General features: G+C 43.5%; 1 protein-coding gene across 1 annotated transcript in view; it reads right to left on the bottom strand.

Moving 5' to 3' along the window:
* c15h16orf89 (chromosome 15 C16orf89 homolog) overlaps nt 1-25,629 on the bottom strand; it is a 75,386-nt gene that overhangs the window by 30,543 nt on the left and 19,214 nt on the right. The window contains exons 3-5 of the mRNA XM_070901147.1: nt 22,628-22,778; nt 18,853-18,967; nt 12,658-12,820 (exon numbers count right to left, since the gene is read on the bottom strand). Coding sequence (XP_070757248.1) covers nt 12,658-12,820; nt 18,853-18,967; nt 22,628-22,778 — 429 coding nt within the window. The remainder of the gene's footprint in view (nt 1-12,657; nt 12,821-18,852; nt 18,968-22,627; nt 22,779-25,629) is intronic.

Below are 25,629 nucleotides of genomic sequence, written 5' to 3'. Positions count from 1 at the left end.
GTTGGGGCTAAGAAGAGGTGAGGGCCCTGGGGCAGCACGGGCCAGCCCACACTGCGATATGTGTGCGCACTAGGTCCATGCAGGAGAGCTGGTCACCAGTCGTCTTGGGTAATTCTTCCCACTGGACCAAGACCTAGCTTTGTCAAGCCCGTATGGGGGCTGGTGTGCAATGGCCACCAGACGTTAAAAAAAATCCACGCACAGGCATCTTCCACCCTTCAGGATGTAGGTCGGGATCTGGAATATTAGGTCCTTCATTGAAACACCTGTGAACTCATTCCTTTTTGGCATGGAAGCAAGTCATCCTCACTTCAAGGGACTGCCTATGATGATGATGATGATGATGATGATGAGCACACTCGCCTCAGAATCAGAAGGTTGTGTATTCATGGCCCACTCCAGAAACTGGAGCACAAAAATCTAGGCTGATGCTACAGTGCAGTACTGAGGGAGTGCTGCACTGTGGGAGGTGCCGTCTTTCAGATGAGACGTTAAACAGCTCTCCCAGGCGGGTGTAACTGATCCCATGGCACTATTTCGAAGAAGAGCAGAGGAGTTCTCCTCGGTGTCCTGGCCAATATTTATGTCGGTGCCCTATGTGCATTCTGCCCAGACCGACCTACCCCTTCCCCGGTTTTACAGCTGGTTCCCCACTGATCACAACCTCATAAAACTCGGCTCCCATTCACCAAACGGCACAAGTTCGGGAACCGGTGAGTCAATGAGGAATCGAAGCTGAGGAAGAAGTTAGTGAAATGTTTGACTCTAAGCCCTGTGTCTGCCTGGATGGATCCTGTTCCTGTGAAAACACCTGCAGCTGCTCCAACTGCCGATGTCACACCAACAAAGCTGGACGCTACCAGAGAATTTGCTGCTCCTCCAACTGCAGAATGCACGGACTGCGTTGTGCCGGGGAGCGAAAGGAGCAGCGTGGCGGCCTGGCCCAGCAGGCTGAGCGGCCCCCGGCCTGCGAGCACCATTGGAGCAGGCCAGGGAGCGGAAGGAGGAGATTGGCGGCATACCACTGCAGGGAGCAGCACATGCTGGAGCAGGAGAGCAACGGCATGTGAAGAGGGACGTCACCAAGGTCCAGGTCAGTGATTGGAGTGTGGGCAGGTACAGCAGGAGCGGCGAGGTCAGGGTGCAGGAGCGGCGAAAGAATGTAGAGCGACGTGATCGGGGCCCAGGAGAGGCACAAGTTCAGGGCCCAGAAGAGGCAAGGGTCCAGGGGCAGCACGGGCCAGCCCACACTGCAATATGTGTGCGCACTAGGTCCGTGCAGCAGAGCTGGTCTCCAGTCGTCTTGGTTAATTCTTGCCTCTGGACCAAGACCTAGCTCTGTCAAGCCCGTGTGGCGGCTGGGGTACAATGGCCACCACACGTTAAAAAAATCCAAGCACAGGCATCTTCCACCCTTCAAGATTTAGTTCAGGACCTGGAATTTTAGGTCCTTCATTGAAACACCTGTGAACTTTTTGATGTGGAAGCAAGTCATCCTTGACTCGAGGGATTGCCATAATGATGATGATGTGTGTTAAGGGGAAACCTCCGACAAATGTTGCTGCTGCTCCTGAACAACTGGCCCTTCAGGAACAACTTATAAAGTATTGTCCATACGTACTGTATTACACAGGCTGTATGTCCCCACTATCTCAGTTCTGATGAGTTGAGTTTTTATATAAACTAATGAAAGGTGAATGAATTGTTTTTGAAATTATCATTTGTTTTGTATCAGTGAATAAAAAGAAACGATTAAAAAAAATGAATCGGGGCTCACAGCAGAATATCAACAGGGCATGCTCTCACTTCAAACCATCCCTTCATCTACACTCAAAGAAAAAAACCTCAGGAAAGCAAACAAAATCAGATAGATCATTCTTCAATGCTGAGCCAAAAGCAAGTAGACTGCAAGAGAAAAACAAAAAGTGGGAGGAAGAACGTGATTATATTCCAGATGTTTTTTCAAATGAATATCAGGAAAATAACCTAAAGTCCAGAAACAATGAACACATTCTATGAATTTAATAGAATAATTCAATCTCACAAAATAGTCGGTTCCGCTGTTTTGTCAGATGGGTTTTAAATTGGTGCTGCTTATCGGATATGGGGAAGCCAAACTCAGAGGAGAGCAGTTATTCTCATGACATCAAGGCAGTATTGAACTGAGTATGGCACCAAAGAGTCCTCGCAAAACTGAGCTCAATGGGAGGGGGCTAAAAAAAAAACATCCAATGGCTTGAGTCACATCGCACAGAAAGGGAACTGGTGGTGGTTGTCAGAAGCCAAAGTAGAGTAACCTTATGATTATGGTCATGAACCAGCAAACCACAGGGTGTGAGTCAAAATGTTGAATTCAATTTGTAGGCTTGCATCAAAAAATAAACATGTAAGCTTCTAAAAAAAAACTTGTAAAAAGTCAACTGGTTCCGTAAGATCCTTCAAAGATAGGAACCTACAATCCCCTACCTGGTCCAGTCTCGCATTACATGGTTGACCCTTAATGAAGTGGTCTGTTAAACCACTCTATTGTAAACAATCAACATTGTGGGAGACTATCACCACAAAAGCCGCAGCAGTTCAAGGGCAAGGCCCATCACCATCTGTGTGGGTAACTTAGGGCTGGATTTTACCAACCTCGGCGGGTCCGTGGCGCGTCCCGGCTTGTGTTGGTACCAGCTAGCTATCCAAAATGATTTTCCCCTGATTGGGCTTGTTAATCCTGTCCAGTAGGTTTTCCAGCCAATTGAAGGAAGTGGGTCTGATGACGTCAATTGATGACGTGTCATCAACCGGTTTCCTTAAAGGGACCATGCGCAAATTAATTTTGACAGTTGTGCTGTCAGTGTTCGACAGCGTTGAGATGCACGACTGCGCCCAGGTTCTCCCATTACTCTCTCCATATGCTTATTATGAAGAGACTCACAACACGCAGGTAAGTTCTTTTCCCTTCCAATGGGCAGAAGAGACCTCTCCAGCAGACCAATGCAGTCTGGTTGCACATTGCACAGCAGGATATTAGCAGGGATGTCATCAGGAGCACCAGGTTGCAGTGGCACAAACCTTTCAATGATCTCAGTAGATCACGAAGCGTTACTGCAAAGCCACACTCAATCTCATCCTGCTGTGCCATTCATCACATTCTCATTGCTCTGCCTTCCCTACCCTACTCCTGCACATCCTTACTCACATCAACTTAACTTCCACCGCCACCCATCCCTCTCTATCTACATTATCATTTCCCCATCTCACTAGCCATCCTCACACTCACCCTCATCCTAGTCCAATCATAACAACTAAAATGGACTGGGAAAATAGGTTGAAGTGTGGAATGGTTGATGAGCAGTGGCAGACATTTAAGGAGTTATTTCATAACTTGCAACAAAAATATATCCCAATGAGAAGGAACGACTGTAAGAGAAGGGATAACCATCCGTGGCTAACTAAGGAAATAAGCGATGGTATCAAATTGAAAACATGGCCAAGACTAGTGGGAGGCCTCAGGATTGGGAAACTTTTAAAAGCCAGCAAAGAACGACTAAAAAAATAATAAAGAGAGGGAAGATAGATTATGAAAGTAAACTAGCACGAAATATAAAAACAGATAGTAAGAGTTTCTACAGGTATATAAAAAGGAAAAGACCGGCTAAAGTAAATGTTGGTCCCCTAGAGGATGAGACTGGGGAATTAATAATGAGGAACAGGGAAATGGCAGAGACATTGAACAAATATTTTGTAATGGCCTTCACAGTAGAAGACACTAAAAAAATCCCAATAATGGATAATCAAAGGGCGAAAGGGAGAGAGGAACTTAATACAACCACAATCACTAAAGAAGTAGTACTCGGTAAAATAATGGGAATAAAGACGGACAAGTCCCCTGCACCCAATGGTTTACATCCTAGCATCTTAAAAGAAGTGACTGCAGAGATAGTGGCTGCATTGGTTGTAATCTACCAAAATTCTCTGAATTCTGGGAGGGCCCAGCAGATTGGAAAACGACAAATATAACGCCCCTACTTAAAAAAAGGAGGCAGACAGAAAGCAGGAAATTATAGACCAGTTAGCCTAACATCTGTCGTTGGGAAAATGCTGGAGTCCATTATTAAGGAAGCAGTAGCGGGACATTTGGAATACCATAATTCAATTAAGCAGAGTCAGCATGGTTTTATGAAAGGGAAATTATGTTTGACAAATTTGCTCGAGTTCTTTGAGGATGTAACGAGCGGTGTGGATAAGGGGGAACCAGTGGATGTGGGTATTTGGATTTCCAGAAGGCATTTGATAAGGTGCCACATAAAAGGTTACTGCACAAGATAAAAGTTCACAGGGTTGGGGGTAATATATTAGCATGGATAGAGGATTGGCTAACTAACAGAAAACAGAGAGTCGGGATAAATGGGTCATTTTCTGGATGGCAAATAGTGACTAGTGGTGTGCCTCAGGGATCGGTGCTGGGGCCTCAACTATTTACAATCTATATTAATGACTTGGATGAAGGGACCGAGTGTAATGTAGCCAAGTTTGCTGATGATACAAAGATGGGTGAGAAAGCAAACCGTGAGGAGGACACAAAACAATCTGCAAAGGGATATAGACAGGCTAAATGAGTGGGCAAAAATTTGGCAGATGGAGTTTAATGTGGGAAAATATGATGTTATCCATTTTGGTAGAAAAAATAGAAAAGCAATTTATAATTTAAATGGAGAAAAATTGCAAAGTGCTGCAGTACCTGGGGTCCTTGTGCATGAAACACAAAAAGTTAATATGCAGGTACAGCAAGTAATCAGGAAGGCCAATGGAATGTTGGCCTTTATTGCAAGGGGGACAAAGTATAAAAGCAGAAAAGTCCTGCTACAACTGTACAGGGTATTGATCAGGCTGCACTTATATTACTGCATATAGTTTTGGTCTCTGTATTTAAGGAAGGATATACTTGCATTGGAGGCTGTTCAGAGAAAGTTCACTAGGTTGATTCCGGAGATGAGGGAGTTGACTTATGAAGATAGGTTGAGTAGGTTGGGCCTATACTCATTGGAGTTCAGAAGAATGAGAGGTGATCTTATCAAAACATATAGGATAATGAGAGGGCTCGACAAGGTAGATGCAGAGAGGATATTTCCACTCATAGGGTAAACTAAAACTAGGGGACATAGTCTCAGAATAATGGACCGCCCATTTAAAACTGAGATGAGGAGGAATTTCTTCTCTGAGGATTGTAAATCTGTGCAATTCCCTTCCCCAGAGATCTGTGGAGGCTGGGTCATTGAATATATTTAAGGCAAAGATAGATAGATTTTTGAGCAATAAGAGAATAAAGGGTTATAGGGAGCGGGCAGGGAAGTGGAGCTGAGTCCATGATCAGATCAGCCATGATCTTATTAAATGGCGGAGCAGGCTCGAAGGGCCAAATGGCCTACTCCTGCTCTTATTTCTTATGCTCTTATGTAACATAATGCAAAAGTAGGCACTTGGGTGTTTTAGCCAATGTTCATATAGACTTTCTGACTATGTGTTGTCAAACACTGAAATCTCTTTGTGTTTTTGGACAGATTTATGTGCACCTTTGGCAGTGGCTTAGTGAGTTGTAATGAATGGTCAGACATAAGTGTAGCCTGCACAATGCTGATGAGTATGAAAGGAATGGCTGGGGCATTGCAGGGATAATTTATGGTCCTAGTGTGGGGTGGTGCATCATGAGGCAGCCAGGGTACACAGCATCAAGTGAAGTAAATGTGGCCATGGTGAGGCCATTCTTGGCCTCCCGGGCAGCAATGTGGTCAGGTGCTGATGCCATGTGACCGGTACAGCATCAGGTGATTGCGGAGAACGTTGGTTTTGTTGTTGGTGATGTTGGTGTTGGGGCTGAGCGTGGTGGAATTCTGAGGACCATGGTGAGATTTTGTCAAGGGCACCGATGCTGCTGGAATAGATGGCAGATGAAGTTGAAATGACAGAAGCAAAGCAAACACTTCCAACCTGCATACAGCTCAAAGATTTCTTCCAAATCCTGAAGGCTTCATCTTCTGACATTGGAAAGTAAACAGCTGTGAAATGGTAGATTTTACACCACTTCTGCAGCTGTCAACTTGCCAAAGCAATAGAGAGTCACTAAACCCAACTCCACTTACCTGGCGTGTTGCCCAATTGACGGCTAACCCGTCAAAATATTGGTAAAATTGTAAGTGCCTATTTTTAATCCTCTAAAATAGCATTAAACTACCTGTTAAGTACCTTAATGAAGTGGCCTGCCGTTTGATGTCGAGTCTGCAATCCACATGCAAACCTAACAGCTGAGGAACTGACACGGAGGCGGGTTCAGAACAGGATCATGAGTAGCTGTCAATCAGGGCCATTCTGACAGCGGGCTAGCCTCCAAACCCACACTCACAGGCTGGGAAGATTCAGGCCTTTGTCTGTAGAAGTGTTTCCTAATTTCACTCCTGAAAGGTTTGGCTCTAATTTTTAAACTCTGCCCCCTAGTCCTAGACTCCTCAACCAGCGGAAATAGTTTATCTCTATCTACCCTATCTGTTCCCCTTTGTAAGAGAAAATTGGCATTAGGGGTATAAGCAAAATAAGGTTTAAAGTGCCGGCTTCTATATCGGCTCAGCAAAAGGGGCAGAAGATCTGCAGCTGACCTCACACATTCTAACATATTCCAGTACCAAGGACACAGAGGCCTCTGATTCAACATTGATGTACTGGGACACTAGATAACATTAAGATACATCCAGTCCGACAAAATAAAACATCATGGAAGACTCTAAGCAGATATTGATAACACTCTGTGAAGAGACTTTAAACAGACTTTTAGGCGCCATGTACGATCAGCAACTTCTAACCCAATGAGGTCATCCCAGTTAAGGTCTGAGGTTGCCTTGAGATCCTGGTCTGTCAATCCAAAATATTACTGATAAGGTAACCCAATTAGAGATCGAGGGAGGTCATACCGGGGAGCGAAGGAGTCTATGAAATGTATAAATGATGTATGATTTTGCTATTCGGGGAACATCTCCATTCACAGGTGGCTGTGATGAAAAGTGTTCCCGGACGTCCGTAATTAAAGATCGTTATACCTTGCCATCCGTCTCCGTCTAATAACTTCAAGGGCTGCTACGCGGGTTGGGACGAGCGTCGACCCTTTATATCAGAGGGCCCGCTCGTGGGAAGAGAAGCCTTCCCATTTTCCACTTCACCCTTAATATCTTGAAAACTTTGATCAAATCACATCTTAACCTTCTAAATTCCAGGAAATACTACCCTAGTTTGTGTAATCTCTCCTCATAACTTAACTCTTGAAGTCCGGGTATCATTTTGGTAAACCTATGCTGTACTCCCGCTAAGGCCAATATATCTTTCCTAAGATGCGGTGCCCAGAACAGCTCACAGTACTCCAGGTGTGGTCTAACCAGGGTTTTGTACAGCTGCAGCATAACTTCTACCCCCTTGTATTCTAGTCCTCTAAATAAAAAGACCAGCATCGCATTAGCCTTATTGATTATTTTCTCTACCTGTTCATGACATTTTACTGATCTAAGTACCTGGACTAACAAGTCTCTTTGGACATCCACAATTTTTAGCTTTTCACCATTTAGAAAGTACCCTGTTCTATCTTTTTTAGGTCCAAAGTGGATGACCTCACATTTGCCTATGTTGAAATCCATTTGCCACAGTTTTCCCCATTCATTTAATCTATCAATATCCCTTTGTAATTTGATGCTTTCATCTACACCACTTACAATGCTCCCTATCTTTGTGTCATTGACAAATCTGGATATGTAGTTTTCTATCCCATCATCTAAGTCGTTAATAAATACAGTGAATAGTTAAGGCCCCAACACAGATCCCTGTGAGACACCACTGGTCACATCTTACCAATTAGGGCACCTGTCCATTATTCTTACTCTCTGTCTCCTGCCGCTCAGACAATTTCTTAACCAGGTCAATAATTTGCCTTCAATTCCATGGGCTACTACCTTAGTTAACAGTCTCTTAGGAGAGACTTTATCAAATGCCTTCTGGAAGATGATATAAATAACATCCATAGACATTCCCCTGTCCACTACTTTAGTCACCTCCTCAAAAAATTCAATCAGGTTCATCAGGCATGACCTACCTTTTACAAATCCAGCCTGGCTCTGTCTGTTCAATTGAAAATTTTCAAGGTGTTCAGTCATTCTATTCATAATTATAGACTCTAGTAACTGATCTATAATTCCCTGATTTCCCTCTCTCACCGTTCTTAAATACCGGAGCGACATGCGCAATTTTCCAATCTGAAGGAATGGTTCCTGAATCGAGAGAATTTTGGAAGGTTATAGTTAGCACATCTGCAATGTGCTCACCGACTTCCTTTAAAACCCTGGGATGGAAACCATCTGGTCCCGGGGACTTGCCACTCATTAGTGCCTTTATTTTCTTCATTGCTGTTATTTTACTTACGTTAATTTTGTTGAGTCCCTATCTCTGATTCAATAGGAGTTTCCTTGGGATTCTTTCCTTGGGATGCTATCTTTTTCCTCTATTGTAAATACTGACACAAAATAATTATTCAACGTGTCCGCCATTTCCTTATTATCAATGTCAATATCACCGTTATCAGTGTTCAACATTGCTCCGGACCACCCTCTTTTTCCTAATATAAATGGTAAAAATATTTTGTGTTGCCGTTGATATCCCCTGCAAGTTTCTTTTCATACTCCTTTTTGTAACTCTTACTTTCTGTTATGTCACCCTTTACTGTTCTTTGTATCTTTCCCATTCGCCAGGATCTGTGCTATATTTTCCTTTTTCTAAGTGTTTTCATTTCATTTTATGTTGTACCTTACCTCTTTAGATGTCCATGGCTGTTTTTTTTGTCAAGTAGAGTTCTTACGCCTTAAGGCTATAAACTGGTTCTGTATCACATTAAATTCTTTTTTGAACACCTCCCACTGATCCTCTGTTATTTTTCCATTGACAGATTTGCCCAGTTTACTGTGGACAGTATGTCTCATTGCATTTAAGCCAGCCTTATATAAATTTAGAATCTTAGTCGCTGTTTCCTGTTTCTCTCTTTCAAACACTATGTTGAACTCGATCATGCTATGATCATTTTGATCACATAATTACCAGGCAATGACTGTCTCCAACAAGAAAAAGCCAAACACTTCCCCCAACACTCCATTCTCCCACACCTCTTGAACCAAGTCCTCTGCCATCATCCTGCGTGGGGAGGGGAGGGAAAGGGAGTCATGATTGAGCAGATTTTAACGGGATCAGCAATATCAATATGGGTACTTTGACAAGTTGTTTAGCTCCTGACCCTCAAAGCTACAAGGCTTAAGTTAGGAGTTTGATGGGAATGATCAACACTCGCCTGGTTGGGTGCAGTCACAACAGCACTTCAGAGGTCAATATCATCCAGGAGAGCAATTCGCAAATTTAATTGGTTTATGCAAGAGGTGTTTTTAAAGAAAAATATTTTAAAGGCTGACTATCTTCATGAAAAAGTGTTTATTTACAGACATACTTAAACTGTACAATGCTGTATTCAGAGCACATCGTAATTACTGAGTTCAGTTCTGGTCACCAAGATACAAAAGAGATGTTTAAGCCTTGGAGACAATGCAGAGAAGAGTGAGACAGTGCAGGGTATTGTGTCCAGGCTGATCCCGAGCATCATAGAATAGAGTTATTAAGAACAACTTCAAAAACTTTTCAGCCTTTAGAGGAGGAGCTAACCGAGTAATCATCATCGTCATAGGCAGTCCCTCGAAATCGAGGAAGACTTGTTTCCACTCTAAAAGTGAGTTCTCAGGTGACTCTACAGTCCAATACGGGAATTACAGTCTCTGTCACAGGTGGGACAGACAGTGGTTGAAGGAAAGGGTGGGTGGGGAGTCTGGTTTGCCGCACGCTCCTTCCGTTGCCTGCGCTTGTTTTCTGCATGCTCTCGGCGACGAGACTCGAGGTGCTCAGCGCTCTCCCGGATGCTCTTCCACCACTTAGGGTGGTCTTTGGCCAGGGACTCCCAGGTGTCAGTGGGGATGTTGCACTTTATCAAGGAGGCTTTGAGGGTACTCTTGAAACATTTCCTCTGCCCACCTGGAGCTCGCTTGCTGTGTAGGGAGTTCCAAATAGAGTGCTTACTTTGGGAGTCTCCTGTCGGGCATGTGGACGATGTGGACCACCCAACGGAGCTAGTCGAATGTGATCAGTGCTTCGATGCTGGGGATGTTGGCCTGATCAAGAACACTGACGTTGATGCGTCTGTCCTCCCAGTGGATTTGCAGGATCTTGCACTATTGGCATGAATGCATGACCTCATCTCTGATATCTGGAAGGAAGAGAGCATGCCAGAAAATCTCAGAGATGATGTAATTATGACCATCTTTAAAAAAGGAGACAAGTCTAACTGCAGCAACTACAGAGGAATCTCCCTGTTGTCGACCACTGGGAAAGACATCACTAGAATCCTCCTGAACCGCCTTCTCCCTGTGGCTGAAAAGCTCCTCCCAGAGTCACAATGCGGATTCCGTCTACTAAGGGTACAACGGACATGATCTTCACCGCACGACAACTACAGGAGAAATGCAGAGAATAGCACCAACCCTTGTACATGGCTAACCGAGTAGTGACCATTTAAAGGAAAATCTAGAATAATGCTTTGAATTAAACCAAGACAGTACATAGAAACATAGAAACATAGAAACATAGAAAATAGGTGCAGGAGTAGGCCATTTGGCCCTTCGAGCCTGCACCGCCATTCAACAAGATCATGGCTGATCACCCACCCCAGCACCTCCCCCCCACGCCCCCTCCACACCGCCCCCCCCCCGACCCGTCCAGCCACAAGGACCTCCCTCCCGAACACATCCAATGAACTGGCATTAACAACTCTCCACGGCAAGGAACCCCACAGGCCAACAACTCCCCGAGTGAAGAAGTCTCTCTCAATCCCAGCCCCAAACAGCCCATCCCCCATCCCAAGAGCGTGCCCCCACCCTGGCTCCGGACCCACCCAACACCGGGAACACTCTCCCCGCACCCAACCCGCCCCATCCCGTCAGAATCCTTCCCAAATGCCGACCACTCCCGGATGTCAAGCCCCCAGCCCCGGCCACCCCGGAGCCACGCCCCCGCGACGCCAACCACACCACATCCACCAACCACCATCTGCGCAGTCAACCCGTCCACCCCACTCCGAACACTCCCCGCACCAAGGCACAGAGCCCCCAGGCCCGCCCCTCCAACACACTTCGCCCCCCCCACAGACTCCGCTGCAATGTGGCCCCTCCCGTCCCCCGCCCTGGGTTTCTCCGCCCCCCACCTCCATCACTCCCCCCTCCATCCCCCGCCCCCCGTCTCCCCTCAACTTCCCTCTGCCTCCCCGCACAGGCTCCCATCTTGGGGGCGGTAACCTTCTGGGGCAGGGAATTTTAGCCCCCAGCGTGGAAGTCCTGCTCCCAACGCAGAATTGGCCTTACCACCCCTCAATGGAAGCGGAGTGCAATTTCCCACACTCCACTTAAGTAAGGCTGCACAGCTTCAAACTAGTCGAAAACAAAATTAGGAGTCATATCAGGAAGGTCTTCCTCATACAGAATGATTAATAAATAAAATGGACAGAATTAAAAACAATGGAATGATTTAAGAAACAGTTAGATGTTGTGATGGGGGTACTGTAAGGATGTGCTGAGTGAACGAGCTCTCTATCTGCCTTGTATTTTTGCAGAGTGCTGAAATAACATCAATCATGTCAAGACCAACCCCAAAGTATAAAAATCTTACATGATCTTAGGACATGACTCTTTTTAGTTACCACATTGCTTCTGAATTTTTATACTGCTTTAGGAATCTAAGCTTTCCATCCAACACAGCCACACAATTTCAGACAGCTCTTCATTTCCCCAAACACAACCAAATGCTCACACGTTTTGAACAATTTAAGCAAAAAAAGCACATTATTACCTGCATTTTAAATTATTTTTAAAAATTGAAAGCCGCCTGCTTTAGTGTTTTATTTAATTATAAAATAGGCATGACATTTCTGGTGCTGGGCGGGCTTAAAAAGCCCAAACTGGGGAAAATTATTTTGGCTTCCCAAAGCTTTTTCCCCAATTAAAGCAGTGCCCCATTAAAACAATAACTTAGATGGTGGCCAGGTACCTCATGTGGCTAAGTGCTTGACAGACATGCAGATCATAGAGTTCCAGTTCGGGTAGCACTCACTTAGCATTGCCTGGCCAAGATATTTGAGTTCTGTTCGACCTGAGCCAGGCAGCTATTGGAGATGCCATGCAATAGCAACTGAGGAACTGCATTCCATGGAAGACTTCCCCTGTACACTATGTATAAAGAAATGAATTTATGATTTTGTTATACATAGCACAAAGGACCATGCCTCTTGTTAGCAGAGCACTGCATTAACACTGGTTTTGTCTAGAGGAAGATACACAGTGCAAAGAATCTTGTAAAGGGAACTAATGGAGAGAATAGAACAATGTAAAAAAAAATTCCAGTAGGAATTTAAACCGTACAATACTTACAATAATCAATGTGAAAGATATCAGATGCACATAACAATCCATGCAGTATACACTGAGGAGATCACTAACCTTGTTTTCTATTTTCAATTTCATCATAGCAATGTGACCTTAAATTCAAGCTACTTACTGTTTTCCAGAAATAAATCTTGTAGCATCAATGGAAAGTTATCATTTTCGATTTCCAAGTTTCTTCGCATCATATTGGAGCAGAACATCTCCTTATAATCCTGAACAGTGAGTGAAGCTTTTGATTCCATGTGCGGGGCTCCTACAATATTTGAGCACCTTTTCTAGAATTAGAATAGAAAATTAAATCATTTGGGAAGAAAAGATATGGGGCTAGAGATGTGTTTGGATAGAGCCCCTTGCACGGGTCGGAATAGGGAGGAGCTAAAGGGTTTGCAGCTGGAGGCCCGGCATTCACGCCGCTCAGCAAATTCAGTGTGTCGGTATAGGGAATGTTTTTATGTGTTTTTTGTTCTGATTAGATCAGCAAAAAGGCTCATGGAAAAAAGGATGGTAGATAACTGTGGCAGTAATGGGAAGAGCTTTTTTAGCTATGCGAAGGGTCAGAGAACTATCAAAGACTGTATTGAGCCACTGAAGTGTGTGCAAGGACAGGTTACAAAGGACTCACTGAGTATGGCGGAATTATTAAATGAGTATTTTGCATTAGTATTCATCCTTGAAGATAAGATTCAAATATTAGGATTTAATAATACTAGTTTTATCAGTAACATTAACATAGATAAGCATATTGTTCTATACAGAATTAAGAACTTAAAAATAGATAGAGCAGCAGGGCCAGATGATATCCACCCGAGGGTCCTCCGGGAGATAGGACATGTGCTGTGCAAGCCCAGGGCCTGTATGTTTAATAGCTCACTGCACTCTAGAATTGTTCCTACAGATTGGAAGGAGACTAATGTAGCCCCCATTTAAAAAAAAATGTGACAAGGCAGACCCGGGTAACTATAGGCCCATCAGTTTAACATCAGTAATAGGCAAGATACTTGAAAGAGTCATAAGAGATGCAATATATGAATACTTGGATAGTGAGGGACATATTAGGGACACCCAAAATGGCTTCATAAAAAAGAGGTCATGTCTCACAAATCTAATTGTATTTTTTGAAGAAGTTACAAAGTTGGTGGATGAGGGAAGACCAGTAGACATTGTCTACTTAGATTTCCAAAAAGCTTTTGACATGGTACCGCACAAGAGGCTTCCCATAAGATCGGAGCCTCTGGTATTAGTAGAAATATATTGAGCTGGATACAGAACTATCTGGCAGAACGCAGGCAAAGAGTAGTTATAGATGGATTTGGATCTGTTTGTAGACTGGTCACCAGTGGTGTCCCGCAGGGATCAGTGTTGGGACTGTTGCTTTTTACTATTTTTATTAATGACCTGGATTCAGGGGTTGGCGGTACAATTTGCAAATTTGCAGAAAATACCAAGATCTGTGCGAGTGCTAGAACTGTAGAAGAGGCTCGTCTGATTCAGGCAGATCTTATTGTGTTGGGAGACTGGGCCCATGACGGGAAAATAATGTATAACTGTAATGTCTGTGAGCTTGTAATGTTTGTAGCTCCCCACTGTGGATGTGGACGTATTGTGTACTGCAACTACAGAGTTAATAATTAAACAGAAGCAACAGGTTCCAGTGGCTTCCGAGAGAGCTGCCTGCCATGTTAGAAAGCTGTATGTGCTTGTGCTCTGTGAATATATCACAATAACTTAGATAAGTGCAGTGTTATGCAAGTGGGCAGGGGAAATGCTCAACATTTTAAAAGGTCCCGATTTTCCACATTCACGATTTCTGGTGCCCACATACGATAACGTGTGTTTCCCCGCACCCCCCCCCACCTCCCCCGCCCTTTGCGCAATAAAACCCGGCATTTTCCACAAAGCAGAAGTTATTTTTAGTGCCGCAGTACCCGAAGACAATTCTGGGGGCGGAGCTTGTAGTGTGCGCCGAAAAATCACTGCGCATGCGCTGGAAAAAAAAAATCACTCACTGCGCATACAAGCAAGGCTGCTTTAAATTCTTCTGTGGCAATGGAAAAGGCACTGATGATGGCTCAGGGCCCCCTTAATGACAACGCACCATTAAGATGTTTTATTTCCACCCCCTTTGTCCTCTTCCCCTCCATCGCACCGCCCCACCCCACAGTTACAATTCATTAACTACAAATCAACACTTCGAAATATTACATTTTAGGTAGTTTTGTATGGCAAATTAACTGAAAAAACTGTGGACTGAAATAGTATGAAATTGGCACGACGTTGCATTCAATTGTATTAAGTCTACTAGATTGAAAAAGCTCTTCTGCAAGTTTAACAACACCTTAATGTATGCTGTGAATGATAATTCCTTATAATGGTGCAAAGTATTTTTTGATGTGCCTGGAGTATGATTCTATGATTGTTGTTCAGTCTGGCACAGAAGCTCTAGAATGTGGGTGGAGGTCATTCGGCCCGGGATTGCAGCGGGCCAGCGCCGATTTCGTTAATTTAAGGTAGGCCTTTTTTACAACGGTTTCTAAGGTCTCTCTGCGCCGTTTTGAAAAAAATAGTTGCTGGGGAAACTGGCATAAATGGCCAGAAATGGCGCGAAATCCCTTTTCAACGCAGATCAGCGCCAAAATATCTGCCGGCAAAAAATCTGGCACTGACAGGCGGCACTGGCGCCAAAACTTTGGAGAAAATTTCAAATGACCGATCACGCCAAAAAAATTGCCGGACACCAAAAAAACGGCGCCCAATGATGCCGAAAATTGCTCCCATACACCCTCCAGGGAAAGGCATTAAAGATGATGGAGATAGAAAGAGATTTGGGCATTCTAGTGCATACATCCTTAAAGGTGCACAAGCATTGCCGTGCAGCGATAGCTAGAGCAAATAGGCTATTGGGGTATCCATAGGGTAATTGAGTATAAGACGAGGCGTTCTGTTTTGTCCTTGTACAAAATCTTAGTCAGGCCGCACTTGGAATACTGTGTCCAGTTTTGGACTCCTTACATGGTGGGCGATATTGAGGCTCTGGAAAGGGTGCAGAAGAAGGCGACTAGACTAATTCCAAGTCCAAAGCATCTTAGTTATCAAGATAGGTTAAAAGAGTTGGGACTCTTTACCTTAGAGCAGCATAGACTTAGGGGAGATATGATTGAGCTTTATCAGATAATGAAGGGAATAGGCAGTGTTCCAGCTGACCATTTATTTCAATTAAATAGGTTAGGCAGGACCAGTGATCACATATTAAATTGTATAGGGCTAGATCTAGGTTAGATGTCAGGAGATGGTTCTTTTCACAGATAATAGTAGACCTCTAGAACAAGCTGCCATTTTGTGTGATAGATGCAGACTCACTGAATTCCTTCAACAAAAACTGGATTTGTTTCTGGCTGCGGCGGAGATCACCTCATACAGAAGGTAGGTACTGCAGGGAATTTAATGGACAGAATGGACTAGTTTCGGTCACCTAGATGGGTCGGAGAGGAATTTCCCAGATTTTTTTCCCCAAATTGGCCTGGGTTTTTTCATCTGTTTTTTTGCCTCCCCCAGGAGATCACATGGTTTCGGGTGGGGTGGAGTTTATATGTTGTGATACACACGGTATCGCAATTGTGCGGGACGGGACCAATGGACCAGATGGTCTTTACCTGTCCGTTTTCATATGTTCGTATTTTCTTTTTGCAGGGAAGCTTCTGTTAGGGCGCTACGAAGCCGGCTCTCTAACACAAGGTATTCAGTTGCTCATCCGGCCAAAGAGAAATGAGGAACGCGTCCCTCAGCGCTCCACTCTACAGCCAGGGCGCAACCACTGAATTTTTGGCTGCCATCACAAACCATTTTCTGACGCTATATTTAGCACCCACCCAACATTAGCATCTTAAAAAACCTTCACCTGAATTTCCAGACCTTGGGGCTTTATCAAAATTCAGTTTACCACAAAGTTTGTTTTGTCTCATTTAAACCTTGATTTTTTTTTTCCCTTGAAATAATTGCTAAATATCCAGCATTGTTTATAGTAACCTGCTTATCATTTCTTTCAATGAATATCCTGCCTTCGTACTCAGTTCTATGTGCAGTCTCATTTCTTTTTCAAGAGCCTTAATACTCATTTTTATGCCTCTCTCCATTTCATTAATGATTTAAGTTTTGAAATTTGAAGGTCATCAAAATTAAGAACTACTCTATGAAATTAAATAATAAACCATTTGATTCCCATAATCATCTGTTTCAAACTTATATTTCAAAGTGAGCTTTTTTTCCTTCTAGCCTCTCCCTTCTACACATCAAGCACCATCCCTTGACCAAAAGGCTGGATGGGTGGCCTGCTCACCAATTTCTGCCAATGAGTCCAAGTGGAAACCATAATGTCAATGAGATCAATCCAGCAACTCTACTTTAGATTTTCCTACTGTTCCTGTGAGGATGATTTTAATTTGTCAGTCCTGTCTCTGAGTCAGTAGGTCAAGGGTTCAAGTCCAACTCCAGAAACTTAAACACATAATCCAAGCAGATATTTCAGTGCAGAATTGAGGGAGTGCTACATTCACAGAGGTCTTTCGCATGAGATGTTAAGTCAAGGTCCTGTCTGTCCTTTCAGGTGGACATAAAAGATCCCATAGAACTATTTGAGACAGGGGAGTCCTCCCATTGTCCTAACCGATATTTATTACTTAAACACAGATTATCTCATTAACTCACTCCTGCATGATCTTGCAAACTGGATGCCATCTTTCCCTACATTACAACAGTGACTGCAGTTCAAAAGTAATTAATTAGTTGTAAAGCACTTTGAGATGTCCTGATGTCATGAAAGGAGTTATATAAATCTATGTCATTTCTTTCTCTCTTATGCAAATTTCAAGTCATTCTTTATTCAGATTCTAAAATTTTAGAAATGGAATCTGGGAGCACAGTTCTATGTTTGTGCAGCATTGGTTGACTGCTCTAAATTGCAATCATTAGGGCAGATTTTCCTGTTATTGCACTTGGTACAAAAGATTCCATTGGCACTGTTCATAGAAGAAAATAGTGCAGAAAGCATTACACAGCCATAACAGCCCCCACCTAATTTTCCATCTATTCATTTAAATGGATGGAAATCAAATGGGTTCCTTTACAAGTGTGCAATCCTACCTGCACGACTTTATTCTGTGTACTGCACTAGGGCGCAACAGGAACATCTACCCATTATATCTAATACACTATAATATGGAGAACAGTTTTACCCCGAGGTGAAAATTGATCTTTTGTGATTTAACCATAGCTCATTTCTACCATTTAATATAAATAGCAAGTGGCAACAAGTGAACTTAAGGTGGTTGCACAATGTTCATATAAATTAAATGCTGTAAACCATGCTCATTTAACGGGTCTAAGTTGATTTTAGATAGTATGGCATACCCGTCTGAATTCTTCATTTGTATGTCTGGGCTATGAGGAGTGCAAGTAAATTGCTATCCCAAAATAACTTAAAAGCTATCATAATATTAATGAAAAACTGGAGCCAAATGTACACATTCCCCATAAACGGATATTTCAGACAATATAATGGCGAGCGCCATCAGCCTCACCGTTACTTTCACAGCAAATTCTGACCCATTATTTTTCCAGCAAGGTTTGGCCCATTGTATACTGTGAATGTAACTGAATGTAACTCAAAGGCACGTGCTATAATGTACACAGTACATTGTGGTGAGTAAGCTTTACTGCATGGCTGGAATTGTGAACAAAACCATAGGGACTGATTCCAGGGAGTGGCAGTGAACCAGTGTACATTGGTATGCTTACTTGCTATGCCAGTGTCTAATGGGTTATGCCTATTCATCAAATCTTCAACAGCTATGCGTTTTGGGCAGGATGAACATGCTCCAGGTATTTTGCATGCAACGTATGTGGAGGACGGTGCCAGTATACCAACTAACTGCTGGAAGGGGGTCAGATTCTCATTCTTTTAGTTCACATTCGGAATACATGACTTTCTCAGACTATTTTCAGAAATGCCAGTAAATTAAACAGAACAGTTACAGCCAAGTATATACTCAGTAAAAAGTGCAAATCCAGCAGCTTCAACATTGCAGACATATGCAATGTTTGGGGTATATAAGTATTATTGGTAAAAATGTTGGCCCAGAGAATGCTGATGTAGGTCTTTGGAAAGTATAGTGGGAATAGTACTTATAACCAATACCCAATAATTAGAATGCAAAAATTACAGTTACAATTTAAAGAAGCATTACAATAATAGACAATGGAGACAACATTGTTTTTCAATAGTAGCTGTTAAACAGTAAATAATTTTGCTTACATTCTCAGCAATCATGAAATACAGCAGCTGGTGTGATAGGGAGTAATCTTGACAATGTAAAGTCGTCATCAGCCTCTTACATATATCTGTTTCCCAGCAAGGGACTCCATTCTTCCTTCATTTAAAAGAATGAACAAACATTTATAAAGCAATTTTTGGTGGATTACAAAAACATTACAAATTCATGTGAAATTATATAGTAAACTGGTCACTTGTCACTTAAAAAACAAATGGTTTTACTTTTTAAACTGTGTTGTCAACTAAGACCATACTCTAAGGCTTCCTCCACACATTCTGTGCAGTCCACCGAGGCAGAAGAAAGCATGGTTTCTGGGACATTGACGCCTTTGTTGTAGCGGTTTGGTATAACTGAGTGGCTCGCTCGGCTATATCAGAGTAGATTAAGAGTCAACCACATTGCTGTAGGCCAGACCGGGTAAGGACGGCTGATCTCCTTCCCTGAAGGACATTAGTGAACCAGGTGGCTTTTTCCGACAATCCGGTAGTTTCATGGTCATCATTACTGATACTAGCTTTTTTACTTCCAGATTTATTTAATTAACTGTATTTAAATTTAAATTCCCCAGCTGCCGTGGTAGGATTTGAATCCACGTCTCCAGATTATTAGTCCAGAAACCTAACTGCTCTGCTACTGTATCCCTTACAATACACAGGTACACACTCCAGCAATTAAAATTACTGGGCAACAATGTTTAGATTAGATACACTTCCTTAAAAATTTATTTGATGGAGTCAATGTTGGGGTGCTTTATAATTGTTCTAAGTAATTTAAAGGGCAGAATATTACCCAGGTGTCTAAGTTTGAAATGACAGCAAATTGGGTGCAATTATGCTAATCAATGTGCAATAATCCATAAAGGATCCAAACAGATTAGATCAATGGGCAAAGAGGTGGTCAGTGGAAGTGTAAAAACATTTGATTAGGTAGAAGTGAAAACATGGAGTATATATTAAATGACAATTTAGCTAAGGTGACAAAGCAATAAATATATCTAGTCATTTCAGTTAATAGATCATTAAAACAGGCAGTCAAGATGCCAAATAAAATGTTGGGATGTATAGCAAGAGGAGTGATTAATGTCAAAAAAGCAGCAATTTTGAATTTGTTCCTGATTTTGGTGAGGCTACATCTGAACCATTGTGTTCTGTTGGGTCTCAGTATTGTGTGAGTTATGAGGTAAGATCGTCTACTCTGGAACTTGAGGAGAGGTGGACAGGGGTGATTTGATCGAGTTCTCAGGGGTATGGAGAATTGGGTCCAGGAAAGTTTTGTTGGGCTAAAGATCCAAAGACTAGGGGACACAGTTTAAAATTAATGGTGACAAAATATAATTCATTCAATAGGTAGGTCATAGGAGAGTGGTGGAACCACTACAGCACAATATTATGGCAGGTTTTAAATACTATTGGATGAAATCCTGTTAATAAATAGGATTCAAAGTAATTGGTTCAGAATCACAGTAAGGGACCCATTCGAAAGTTTGGAAGGACAGGCAAATGGATGAATTATCCTTTCCTGTTCAAAGCTTTACTATGATTGTTTGTATTATTTCCCACTGTTTACCACAGCTCCATGTTTAAATCTCTCCAATGAGGTTTTTGGCCTGATCACTGTCCTGAATCTGCCCTTGGCCCCTTCCTCTTCCTCAGTTACATGTTGCTCCTTGGTGATATCATCCATCAATATATATGCTAATGACACCCAGCTCCACTTCGCTCAATCCTACTGTTTCTGTGTTTTCAGACTGTTTCTACAATAATGATTGCTCTTGGAAGAGCCACATTTTCTTCAGATAAACAATATTTATCCCTCAACTAATATCAATAAAAATAATCACATTGGTGTTTGTGGTGGGACCCTGCTGTGCGTGAATTGGCTGTCAAGTTTCCTAAATTGCAACAGTGACTACACTTGTAAAGTATATCATTGGCTGTCAAGTGCTTTAGGATGTCCTAAGGTCATTAAAGGCGCTATATTAATGCAAGACTTTATTATTTCTTTCACTGATAGCGATCCACCTCCCAAGTTAACGTTTCAGGCTGAACCAGACTGGTTGCAATCTCAGCATCCTATCTGACCCTGAGCTGAGCTACAAACCCCATGTTCTCTCCATCTTCCGTAACATCATCCTGCCTCAGCTGATCTGCTGATGAAACCTTCAACCATGGCTTTATCAATTCCAGACTGGACTATTTCAGCTCATCCAACATGCTGCTGCCCCTATCCTGGCTCGCACCAAGTCCCACTCACCTATCAACCCTTTTCTTTACTGACCCATATTGGCTCCTGGTCCGACCACACCTCAAATTTATCCTTGTGTCTAAATCCCTTCCTGGCTGTGCCCCTCCTTATCTCTGTAACCTCTTCCAGCCTTACAAGCGCCCCACCATCAGAGGTTGTGGCTTCAGCTACCTAGGACTGAGATTCTGGAAGGCATATGGAATACTTAACTTTATTAGTCGAGCCATTGAATATACGAACAGGAAGGTTATGCTTGAATTGTATAAAACACTAGTTAGGCCACACAACATTGCAGGAAGGATGTGTTTGCACTAGAGAGGGTACAGGTAAGATTCACAAGGATGTTGCCAGGACTGGAGAATTTAAGCTATGAGGAAAGATTGGGTAGGCTGGGTTGTTTACTTTGGAGCAGAGGAGGCGGAGGGGAGACTTAATTGAGGTGTAGAACATTATGAGAGCCATAGATAGAGTGGATAGGAAGGACCTACTTCCCTTAGCAGAGAGGTCAATACCAGGGGACATAGATTTAAAGTCATTGATAGGAGTAGAGGGGAGTTGAGGAAAACATTTTTCACCCAGAGGATGGTGGAGATCTGGAGATCACTGCTTGAGAGGGTAGTAGAGGAAGAAACCCTGATCACATTTAAAAAGTACTTGGATATGCACATGAAGTGCTGTAACCTACAGGGCTTGGGACCCAAGAGCTGAAAAGTGTGATTAGGCTGATTAGCTCTTTTTCAATCGGCACAGACATGCTGGGCCAATGGTCTCCTTCTGTGCTGAAAATGCAAAGCCCATGTAAATCTGTTACAAATACATCACTAAGTATGAAATTGCAACTGATGCCTCATTTCGAACATTTGTAGCATTAGGCTGCAGACATTAAACTGCAATTAAACATCTGGACCCTGAAGCCAAAATTCATTGATAGAATAAAATGTTGCTTACACATTTTGCAGCCCCTAGAAAATTAAAATTTCTGTTCATTAAAAATAAATATTAATTTAATGTTAGAAGAATTGCTAAAAGTTTTACAAATTATTTCATTGTAGAGAATTATTTTAGTAGAAAAGTAACATTTGTTTTGTCTCCTGCAGATGGCCTACATTCTTACAGGGCTTGACAGTGTAAATGCAGGGAGGATGTTTCCCCTGGTTGGAGAGTCTAGAACCAGGGGTCACAGTCTCAGAATAAGGGGTTGGCCATTTAGGACTGAAGATGAGAAGAAATTTCTTCACTCAGAGGGTGGTGAATCTTTGGAATTGTCTACACCACAAGGCTGTGGCTCAGTCATTGAGTATATTCAAGAGATCGATAGAATTTTGGATACTAAGGGAATCAAGGGATAAAGGGATATTGCAGAAAGTGGATTTAAGGTAGAAGATCAGCCATGATCTCACTGAATGGTGGAGCAGGCTCGAGTAAGGCCTACTCCTGCTCCCATTTCTTATGTTCCTATGTACATCAATTGTATACTATCAAACATTCATAGAATTAGAAGGTTAGACATACCAAGTACCCAACAGCTGAGATAAACATTTGTCACTGAAATCCTCTCCAAAACATTTTGCATCCCTCAGTTCACGATAAACCAATTTGGCCTTGGTTTGTTTCCACCCAGGGTTAAGAGTCCAGAAATGAGTATGTAGCATTTGTTCAAAGGCTATGTAAGAAAGAAAATGCCTTATTGTTAAAGCAGTACTATTATCAAAATGATATGCAAAAAAAAGTGATTAAAATGCCTCAACATTTTGTGATGAAATCTCAGATTATTTTATCCAGTAATACCATTTATTAGAATTTTTTATTAACAATAAATATCTGATGTGATGCAAATACGGTTAACTCTTAGCATACATTGGATCAGTTGACTCATGAGGATTGACTATACTCATTCTATACAACTTCTTCCCATTCTAATACATTCTTTCAAAGATTGACTCGTTCATTTTTATATTTTTCCCATTTGGTTTGTTGTGGGGAGGGGGATGCCATTGCAGCCAACTTTTTTCCAGTCAAACGGCCACTTATTTTCAAGTTACTGTCATTACTGAAATGGACAGTGGGAGCAGGATGCCAGGAGAATAAGGGAAGTAAACTGTTGATACTAAAAAGTGTTGGTAGTTAGAGCAAATTATAATTAATTTAGGGAAAAGAATGCTAAAGTAATATATATGAGACATGTAATGTAGTTCCTACAGCTAGCAGGCTGACATAGCTCTATGATGAATGTATCAGAAATTTTGTACAGCTATGTATTTTCTTTAAGATTATTGTGCTGATGATTGTCTTTATGTAATCTTTCATCGTAGGTCGATTAAATTCTGTTCAGTTAGCCAGTTAGGGTTGCTAACTCTGGTTGGAGATTTCATCACATGACCTCTCACCTCCAACAAACACCCCACCCCAATCAAACAGCCATTTTCCCATCTCCAAAATGTTTATAACTAATAAATGAAAGTTTTTTAATGCACGTTTTTTAATGCCTCTCTTATTTTTCTCATGGGTTCATTTTTCAGATAAAGGAGAAATTACTTTGCTCTTGGAGGAATAAGTATTAAACAAGTATTGCCACAATGTCTGAATATGAATCTAATAATAACCTCATGGCCATGCTTATGTCCATAGTAAATGTGTAGAAAACAAGTAGTATATCGGCGTGGAAATCAGATAACCTTGTGGCTATGGTTGGACCTGGGTAAGCAGAAGTTCAAACGAGCTCCACTCAAAGGCCAATTACATTTCCTGAGTTGTAAAAAAGATTGTATCTAAAAACCAGGCAGCACAGCTGTTGGTACAAACTCGAGATAGCATTGAAGCCACTGTACTTCTGTTCTCTTGAAGTAAACTCTTGAAGTAAACATGCTCTTTCTACATTTTCCATTCCTGTAAATAAAGTCTTAAAAGACAATGGCCCGAACTTGGTGCGAGGGTAGGCCCGCCCGTTTCTCGGCGGTCCCTGGGCGGAACATGAGTTTTTGCCACCCCCTGCCGCCGGGGCCAGTCGGGCGCCAGTTGTCGGCAGCGGGAGTCGGTGGGTGGGAGCAGGCAGCAGCGGGAGTGGGTGGGTGGGAGCAGGCAGCAGCGGGAGTCGGTGGGTGGGAGCAGGCAGCAGCGGGAGTGGGTGGGTGGGAGCAGGCAGCAGCGGGAGTCAGTGGGTGGGAGCAGGCAGCAGCGGGAGTCAGTGGGTGGGAGCAGGCAGCAGCGGGAGTCAGTGGGTGGGAGCAGGCAGCAGCGGGAGTCAGTGGGTGGGAGCAGGCAGCAGCGGGAGTCGGTGGGTGGGAGCAGGCAGCAGCGGGAGTCGGTGGGTGGGAGCAAACAGCAGCGGGAGTGGGTGGGTGGGAGCAGGCAGCAGCGGGCGTCTGTGGGTGGGAGCAGGCAGCAGCGGGAGTCAGTGGGTGGGAGCAGGCAGCAGCGGGAGTCAGTGGGTGGGAGCAGGCAGCAGCGGGAGTCGGTGGGTGGGAGCAGGCAGCAGCGGGAGTGGGTGGGTGGGAGCAGGCAGCAGCGGGAGTCGGTGGGTGGGAGCAGGCAGCAGCGGGAGTCTGTGGGTGGGAGCAGGCAGCAGCGGGAGTCGGTGGGTGGGAGCAGGCAGCAGCGGGAGTCGGTGGGTGGGAGCAGGCAGCAGCGGGAGTCAGTGGGTGGGAGCAGGCTGCAGCGAGAGTCAGTGGGTGGGAGCAGGCAGCAGCGGGAGTCAGTGGGTGGGAGCAGGCAGCAGCGGTAGTCAGTGGGTGGGAGCAGGCAGCAGCGGGAGTCGGTGGGTGGGAGCAGGCAGCAGCGGGAGTCAGTGGGTGGGAGCAGGCAGCAGCGGGAGTCGGTGGCGGGAGCGGGCGGGAGCGGGCGGCAGTAGCAGTGGGCAGTAGGTGCCGCTCTCGACTTGACAAACATCGAAGGCCATGCGTGCACCGCGCATGCGCAAGATTTTGAATTTTTTTTGTAGTTTCTTGTGGCCAATGACATCACTTTTGCTACGATTGGGGCTGAGGGCTCAGCTGCACATGCTCATTAAAACTCTTTTAGAGTTTATCTGTAAAACATAAAACATTAAACCATGCCACCCGCCCTGGATGACACACCAGACATTTACAAGGCCCTTTTTTTCCTTTTTGTTTTTTTTTTGTTTTTTTTTGGGGGGGGGGGTTTTGGGCACTAAAATCAAATTTTTTCCTTTTTCCAGTGCCCCCTATAAAAGGAGAGGGGGACACTAAAAGCACCGGCAATTAAAACAAAATAAACTTTAAAACGTAAAATCAAATTAAAATTTGGTTGCCGTGCGTGATGATGCACTCCAGTCCCTCCGAGGCCCACCTCTCGCACATGCTCATTAAACCTCGGTATCCACTTGCACCTGCCAGTTGTAGAGTGGTCTGATTGAGAGAGAATCAACAGTATCATCAAACCTCCATCTTATACAGCTCTCATGAGTGAAAGAAAAGCTGTCAAGAAGTCTAATGGAGGGAGGCCCAGAGCGCCCTGGTTTACTGAGGAGGAGCTGGAGGCACTGGTCTCAGAGGTGG

The sequence above is a fragment of the Pristiophorus japonicus genome, chromosome 15, assembly GCF_044704955.1.
Source record: "Pristiophorus japonicus isolate sPriJap1 chromosome 15, sPriJap1.hap1, whole genome shotgun sequence".
Taxonomy (NCBI): Eukaryota; Metazoa; Chordata; class Chondrichthyes; family Pristiophoridae; genus Pristiophorus; species Pristiophorus japonicus.
Note: the sequence above shows the minus strand (reverse complement) of the source record. Positions and strands in the feature narration are given on the sequence as shown.